At 37.0% G+C, this 8,948-nt stretch overlaps 1 protein-coding gene across 1 annotated transcript; it reads left to right on the forward strand.

Annotated features, from left to right (window-relative positions):
- The first annotated feature begins 48 nt into the window (after positions 1-48).
- LOC113167698 lies at positions 49-4,689 on the forward strand. Its single transcript, XM_026368505.1, has 8 exons — positions 49-109; positions 1,421-1,549; positions 2,078-2,434; positions 2,707-3,042; positions 3,183-3,269; positions 3,640-3,738; positions 3,822-3,862; positions 4,535-4,689. The coding sequence occupies exons 2-8, from the start codon at positions 1,510-1,512 to the stop codon at positions 4,658-4,660; spliced, it is 1,086 nt and encodes a 361-aa protein (XP_026224290.1). The 5' UTR covers positions 49-109; positions 1,421-1,509; the 3' UTR covers positions 4,661-4,689.
- Positions 4,690-8,948: the final 4,259 nt, after the last annotated feature.

Raw genomic sequence — 8,948 nt, forward strand, 5'->3', positions numbered from 1 at the left:
GGTGAAGAAGAAGAAACCAACTCTTCTTCCACACCTGAGTAGTTCGAGGTCAGTGAAGCGTCTTTAGCAGTTTGAGTAGTAAATCAGAAACAGAATTCATGATCCGAAGGTGAGATTTTAGTTTGAAGTATGTTCACACTGGTTAAATTAACAAATGATTTAAATATACAGACAAACCACTAAGCTGCAGTCAGTCTATTTAATTAGTCTGACACACTTCACCTGTCTCCTACCTGTCGAATGACTTGTTAGTGCTTCTCTTTGTTACTGTGATCAAGATCCACTAGAAGCCAGAGTCTCATCCTACATCTCTCAAACATACAATACAGTAAATGTGATTCTTATTCTGGTGGTTCAGCTCAATTCAGCACAGGTTTAATCAGCTGTGTGTTAAACAGGGATTTGAATCTTTTGGTGCCAGTTTAGTGTTTTATTAAAGAAAACTTTATAATTTGGTTAAGTTTCAGTATGTTAATAAAAATCCTTATAATAAATATTCCTAGTGAGGTGTTAATTATTCAACTAATGTTTTCTACTGAAGTCAACTGTCTCTGATCTGAAATAGTGAAATTCTAATGAAGTTTTACTTTGATAAATTGTTTTTAATCTAATGTTTGTGCTTAAAGCTTTTACTATTCAGAAATCAATAATACATCTTTATAATTTCATATTATAATAAAATTTTAATGTCACAGGATGTTTTAACAACAGGAGACAAACTACAAATCTGTGTAAATGCACATTGTGTATTTTTATTTTTTTAGACTTATTGTGCCCAGTGATCTAAGTCTCCCAGTTTGATCCATCTGTGAATCACCTGGATAAACAGTTACCAACTCAAACACACACATCCAGATGACGGATTGAAGCTTTAATGCTGTTTTAATCAGAGCTAATGGTCTGACAGGGTCCAGACTGTGAAACTCAGAGAGACACATACAAACAGAACCTTAAAGCACTGTATTTTTTATTTTTTTAGTAAATGTGAATCCTGTAGAGCTGAAAAACAGCATTTTAGATGCAGAATATTTGACAGTTTGACATTTTCACTTTAAAAAGTAAGAAACAAACAATTTTCAAAATAAATTAGATGCATACTTTGATTTTTTAATGTTTGTCCACTCGAGATTTTTCAGCTTTTAGTTTAACAATGGAAATAAACACTGTAGGAAACACGGCGTCACTCCAAGAGATTTATGTTGATAAGGAACATAAGGTGAAGAAGAATAAAGTGATATCTGATCTGTTCTGAAGAGAAAAACACATGGCAACAAAAAAACATCAGAATCTGTGCCGTCTGCAGGATTTCTTTATATCCCACAACAAGTTCAACTAACAAGATGAAGTCGGCCGTTCAGTTAAGTCTCAGACTCTACAGCAGAAATGAAGACTGAGCTGTTTGTGATGTGTTTGTTTGGAGGAGGAACTCCATCTTTTAGAGAAGTCACACGTTTCTGGTTCATCAGTGAAGAAGGAACAAAGACGGAGTTCAACCTTCAGAGTCTCAGCATGAAAATCCTTCAGTGTCTGATCTGCTGCTTCTTCCTCTGTGAGTACAGTCACCCTGCTGCTGGTTTTTACTGTAACAGCAGCTCAGTGGTACAGGTTGAAAAGAGGCGAAATTATCCATTAAATATACTTCGTTACACTTCCTCAGAATAAACCATATCACTGAAGTAATGAGCAGCTGGGTTTATAAAAACTAAAGTAGAACTAACAAACACTTTAACTGCAGACAAACGAGTTCTTCATCAACAGTCTGCAGGTTTCATTTCATTAGTTCAAACTGTTCTTATCATTATTAATGATTCTACCAGTTGTTGTTTGGATTATTCTCAGTTAATCAAAAGTCCGAAATTAGAGAAACGTGTAGAAACATGTTGATTTCCTGTTCACTGTGCTGATAAATAGGAACTGAGTGAAACAGAGGATGATGATGAAACTCTCTCTGAGCTGTTGTGGTTTGTGAACCAAGTCTAAACTAGTTCCTCCTCTTGATGTTGGACTGCACTATACAGTAACTTAGTGTCTCAGTGAGGACGTCCAGACAGTAACTGTTGACTTTTCCTCTTTTCAGCAGCTCTGCAGGATGGAAACACTGGTCTTGGTCTTGTTGAAGCAGAAACTAATGTTTATATAAGAAGTGTAGGAGACGATCTCTCAGCTGAATGCTCCTCCTCTGCATCAGGAAATATGAAGTTCTTGTGTAAGGAAACCTGTGAAAATGAAAACGTTCTCATGGAAACAAGGGATGACAACGCTCAGAGAGGAAGATACAGCATGAAATACAAAGATGGGGGATTTCTTCAGTCTCCTGTTCTGACTTTGAGCATCACTCAGCTGATGAAGTCTGACTCAGGACGGTACCGATGTGGTTTGGGCAGAACTTTGTCAACAGCTTCCTTCAAACAGTTTGAAGTCGTTGTTGCAGACGGTGAGTTTCTACTAACAGTAGTTAACTGGTTCTCTACTGGTCTCTGAGTTCTGGACGTGCTGGAGAACTTGATTAAAGGAGGATTTATCATGTGTTTTAAATGTTATGTTTGAAATATTCTCATCAATGAACTTTAATCAGTTTCATATGAACCAGTTGAAGTGAGTAGTGACGTTAACACATGTACGGATTGTTTCACATTATGTTTTATTATGTTTTTATATCAGGAACTGAAAATAATGTAAAATATAATGTTTGTTTCTCTTTTTCAGCTGTGCTGACCAAACTCCTTAGTCTTGACCAGAAACCCATCAATAAAAGAAGTGGAACAGATCTCACAGTTGCTTTCTTCTTTACTGTCCCTGGAAATACTTTTTTCTTCTGTAAGGAAAAATGTGAAGATAAAAACGTTCTTGTAGACACCGACGGGAATTCAGTTACAAAAGACAGATACAGCATTGAATATAGAGACGATGCTTTTACAGAAGGAACTGTGTTTGTGAGCATCACACAGCTGAAGGAGTCTGACTCAGGACGGTACCAATGTGGTCTGGACAGAAGGTTTTTTCCAGATTCATACTATGACTTTGTTGTCAGTGTTACAGATGGTGAGTATTTAAGTTATTTAAGTTAATGTCCAGCTGCTGGTTATTTAACATCAATCATCAGTTACAAAACTACATTTACGGAGAAATAATTTCAAACCAAGTTGTGAAATTAGAGTTGTTCATGTTGTTTCTGTCGACAGCTCCATCTCCAACACAGAGTTTAAGGATCAGTTCAGGAAGCTTCACACAAACCACAGACCAGCAGCCGAACAAGACCAATTCTTCAGGTACACACAGAAAATCTGACGGCAGATTTTTACAGTGTAATTATTATATTACACACATTATATTAGTAGAAGTGTCTCAACCAGCACAACAGTGAACAGCTGAGTTCGTCAGACTCAGTATGAGGAATAAAAACTACATAAAGTGTAAAGTTAAACTTTGTGTAGATTTCTGTGTTATTTTTTGGAATATGATACTCTTACAAGTCATACACATCCATTTAGATAGAATTTTCTATAATGTTTTGTTATTTACATACGTTCCGAGGAGTTTAAGGTGCTCACCATCAGTTCCTGCAAGATTCCTTCAGAGTTATGTATCCAGGATTATTAGATCAATAATAATAATTAAAAAATATAGTTGCTACCACAGGTGTTCTGATGTTTGTGGGTCTGACTGTGATCGTCATGGTCGTCCTTTCATCATTGGCCGTGTTGATCATCTGTATTAAGAGGAACTTTAAATCCAGAGGTGAGAAAAACTGAAAATCCACAGTGTAGCATAAAATATCATCTGTTTATCCATCCAAAGGAAAATACTTGTCTGTTCCACAGGTTCGAGGACCAGAGGAAACTCAGACGCCACAAACATGCAGGTGAGTGTCGGTTTTAGCTTCATCTTTACTGTCACTGCAGTTTTCTAAGATTCTACAGTGAAACTAAAGAAAGTGTGATGGTTACTACAAACTGTATCTGTAACTGGAGACGAACATGGTGTTCGGTATCTACTGCTGGAGCAAACCCTTAGTAAGAATCAGGTAACACTGGTTAAAATGAAAAACCTGCCGTTAGTACGTCAGCTGGTCTCTGAGTAACTCGATATAAAGTTCTGATTTAAAGCCAGAGTCTGTGTGTGTGAATGTAAATGAAACAGGGAGCAGACTGTTGAGCTACAGAGGATTGTTGTAGTCCAACAGAAGGAGACGTCTTCCTCATCACTTCCCATTTTTCTGTTAAATGTTATTTATCAGTTTTGTTTTAACTTAACAGAAAACAGACAAGATGTGGATTCTAAATCTACAGTGACAAATGAGTTGAGGATGAATGATCCTATCCTATATGAACAATAAGTTAGTATACAGTATTATCTAAGGCAGTAGTATTAAAATCCACCTGGAGGTTAAAGAAACTCTGTGTTTCTGATCATTTTTATTTTTTGCTCTGTCTGATCTCAGATGTGACCTGGAAACAACCCAGGTTAGACACTATAGTTCTATATAAGACTAAAAATAAAATATAATGTCTTTAATTCATTTACTTTTACTCAGTTTCCTCACTATGAGAACCAACCTCCAGTCTCCAGGTCTGAAGAATCCACCTATCAGAGTCTCGATCCAGCCACCAGGGACCAGAACCAGATCTACTCCACAGTCACACAGAGACAACACACATGAAACTTGATGATTTCACTCCTGGAGTTTGTGACTGAGACTCAAGGTTTCAGTTTGTTCACTGGTCCTGAAAACTTAGTGTGTCTTAGAGATTATAAAATAATTTTTGCTGGTTGCTTTAGTTTAGTTTAATCTGCTCTACGAACTGTCCACTGAGGACTATTTACATTTTATTCTTAAACTTTATGCTACTACATTTTGTGATGGTTCATAATTTGTATTGCTATTTAAAATGGTTATTTAGTCATTTATTGTTTTACAGCTAAACAGTCTAAACATTAATTTACATGAATCTGACAAATTCTGATAAAGTTTAGAAAATGCACACTGAACATGCAAACAGAAAACCAAAGAACACCAAACTCCTATTAAATTCATTTATTATAATACTAATAATTATGTTCAATTAGTTCTTCAGTTTTTCACTCGGGTCTTTTAGCCATTTGAACATGTGGTGTATTTATTAGACCACTGTACTGCTGCTGAAAATACTACATGTACTGTAGATCAATACAGTAATAAAGACTGGTACCCAAGTGGGTTTTCTTTGATAAGGAGCTGATTTACTCTTGTTTTAAACGTTTCCATGTGAACTAAATGAAAAAGCTCAATTTTAAGCAAAGACCCCATGTGAAGCACTTTCAACAATACAGAGTTCAATAAAAACAAAACAGAACTTTATCTAAAGGGAACACGTGAAAATTCAAGCAAAAGATCTCAGACAAGACAAAAAGTAAAACAGATTTTTAAAATGTCATTGATGTGTTTAAATGTGTAATTAGATGTTTCTGTTCAATCACTTGTAAAAATGTCCATTAATGTTGCTGTGGTGAGAACTACATGGAAACAGTTCTGAGAAGATTGGTTTCCATTAATTCTATATTGCTTTATATTGATTTATATTGATTTATTATATTGATTTATATTTTCATTTATTTCTGCAGCAGCTATTGACATTTGAGGTAGTGATTAGTTGTTTACAGTAACATGTTATTTTCTAGTCAAAATCATTTTAGACTTAAAGAGTTTTTAGGAAAAAGCAGGAAAAGAAAAACCTGTGATGTTACTGAGTCGATGTGTTTGAACACAGTTTGTCTGTCACAGCTGAAGCTGTTTAAATCGATCATTTCCTTTAATCAACACAATGTGTCAGAAGACAGAGACACAGAATTTGTTTCTTGATTTGTATCTGTGCAAGTGTAAAAAATAATGGTAGAGATAATGTAATGCAGTTTTATTTGTGAAGAGTCAAATCACAGCAGAAGTCATCTGAAGGCACTTTACAGTGTTTAAGGTTTAAAACCTTATAAATAGAACTGTATACAGAATTATATAGAAAACCAACAACCCCACTGAGCAGCACCAGGAGACAGTGGAGAGGAAAAACCCCCTTTAGAGGAAGAAACCTCCAGCAGAACCAGGCTCAGGGTGGGTGGCCATCTGCCTTGATCGGTTGGGTTGAGTGGGAAGAGGAGAAAACAACAACAAGCAGGAAAAACACTGGACAGGTTGGTGGGACCAGTTGGGTATCGTCTGCAAAGCAATAAAAATGTATAGTGTTTCCTCATAATATTGCCTAAAGGGGGACGTCTATTGACTAAAAATGTCATCACTGCTCAGATTGGGAAGGGGTCCAGAGACAACCATGGAGTCCGACATCGTTTTAGAAAATTTGTTCATCGATTCCACGTTGATTTATTTAAAGAGGGCAGAGAGTAGAAAAATGATCAGATCCTGCAGAAGATTCCAAGCAGACTCCACATTTTCAGTACTGGTGGTGATGAGAAGACGGGTTAGTTTAATTCTAAATTTACCAGATACTGTTTTTATTAAGAAATAATCAACCTAACAGAACGATAAACCGGCAGTAATCTCTCCACTAGATAGCTGACGGCAGAGGTTGGTGAAACACGTCGAGGTGAAGGAGAAAAGCTTCAGTCTGTGGTTAGTAAAGCGTGGTCCAACACGAACAGGATTCTAAGGTGAGGTGTTGGTGCCATTCAATAGATAAATATTCCTGATGTTACTGATTCTGCAGTTTACCAGTCTCTTTGATCTGAGATAGTGAATTACAAATGCAGTTTTACTTCATCATTGTAATATTCTATATGTCATTGTTTGTGATGCTTGAAGGTTTAGTTCCTCATGTATCTGGACTTTATAACTTTTAACAATCTTATTTTGTTGCCTGGTGTTGAAACACCTGATACAGACAGGTGTTAAAGTCCAAATCCGTTTGTAAATGCTCGTTTTGTCTTTTTAGAGTGAGACGACCCAGTTAAGACCCAGTGTCCCCAGGACCTGAATCAGGACCTGCCTCATTGTAGGCTCGTACCTGTCACCTGAACTGGAACCAACTCAAACACTGAGATTTCATCTTTAGTCCCATCTAATCTGACCTGGAGCAGAGCTGATGGTTTGGACTGGAAAAGGTTTAAACTGTCTGAAAATGTATGTAACAAAACTTTAAAGGACTATTTACACTAAATAATTAGATTTTTATCCACATCCAGATTGTTTGGTTATTAAAATAGACTTTAAAGTAGAAAAAGGAAAAACGTCTGTAGCTTCGTCTTGACCCATTCTCAGACAGTTAGAAAACCCAGATATCTTCTAAACTATCAAACATCAACAGCGTTTGAGAAGCAGAATCCAATGGATATTTTACAGTTTCATTAATGTTCTGTTGATCACCCACTGAAGTGAGAAATCAAGAACACTGGACCCCATTCACCAATATCTAAGTTTTAGTAGAGTCCAAGAAGTCGACTTCAGATTCTTGAGGTTCTTCAACCACTGATTTTGCTTCTTATGTTGATGAATTCCATCGTCCTCATAAGTTTAAAGCACCTTCTACTCTGAGCCAGAAATTTGAAACCTGAAGATGGTGAATCAGCAGAGTCCAAACAGAAGAATCAGTAACGGAAATAAAACAACTCACACTGAGCTGAGTGAGTCTGCAGTCCGGTGTCAGGACGCCGTGCTGTTGTCTGAGGGGCACAACAATATGATCGTAGATAAATTCTATAATATCACACAACACTGGAAGGAATGTAACTTACAAACCAACACGTCAGCACTGAAGGGGTGCGTAGAATCTGTTCTTACCTAAGAACAAATGTCCTCATTAAAACTGTGTAAATGGTACAAAGTTGGTGAACGTGTCACGTGTTACAGTTCCTCCCTCTGCCCTGGTCTGTGGGTTTTGTTTTTGTTCTGTCTCCCTCTCCTGCCACACCCCTGTATGGACTGCCTCCACTCTCCACTCCACACACCGGACTAATTACAGACTCATTTCACCTGTGCATCACTCTGTTTTAAAAGCACCCCTCAGTCCTCAGTTCGGTGCTGGTTTGTCACCCTGATTTCATTCATGCAGCACACTACTCCTCCACAATCTGGTTAGTCTGTTTGTTTGTTGGTTTGTCTGTGAGGCACTGTTCTGTTTTTGGTTTGTCGGTTTGAGTTGTTTGGTCTGCGTTCATGCAGTGTTTTTCAGTTGATACTTTGTCCTGTTAGTTTTGTATGTTTTGTTCTCGTTTTCCTGCCCTCGGCAGTGATTTTCGTTTGTCACTTTGTATTTCTTTTAGTGAGTTGTAGTTTGTATTTTTGTCTAGTCTTTTCTTAGTTGGTACTTTGTATGTTTTGTTGTTTTATTAGTTTGTCTTTTGCCTGCGTCGCTGCAGTGTTTTGTTTGTTACTTTGTACTTACCACCGTGTGTTCGGGTCTCTTTCGTTTGGTACTTTGTTCGTGTTTGTTAGTCCCATGTGTCCCCTGCCCTGCCTTTTGCTAATAAATTTACTTTTGTTCGTACCTGTTTAGTCCCTGTCAGTCCTGTCTGTCCGCTTTGTAACATCATGTTCACCAACTCTTCTGAAATGTGATGAAAAGGGAGAAGTCTCATAGTGACTGTAGGTTCATGAGATCACGTTACGTTACAACATAGAAGGATGCAGCTGAGGGAACTACTGTTTTCTTTTATTAGAAATTAAGGAAGTAATGAGCTGTCGGTGCATCAACTCCAGGTTAAAGTGATTCTACATCACATCGACAAAATCAACAAAATGGCTTTTTATAACAGTCACTGCAAAATATTTAAATTTGAACTATTTTCAATAAGATATATCAGAATATTGTTAATAACAAATATTAACTTTTACAAACCTCTATATTACAACCTTAGTTTATCTCCTGAGAAACTAGATCTATATTTATCTGCTCTGTGCTCCCTGGTCAGGAAGAGGTTAATCTTCAGGAAGAGACACCTTTAAATTCAGTTAAGTCTCAGAA

This window comes from Anabas testudineus, chromosome 7 (assembly GCF_900324465.2).
Source record: "Anabas testudineus chromosome 7, fAnaTes1.2, whole genome shotgun sequence".
Classification (NCBI taxonomy): Eukaryota; Metazoa; Chordata; class Actinopteri; order Anabantiformes; family Anabantidae; genus Anabas; species Anabas testudineus.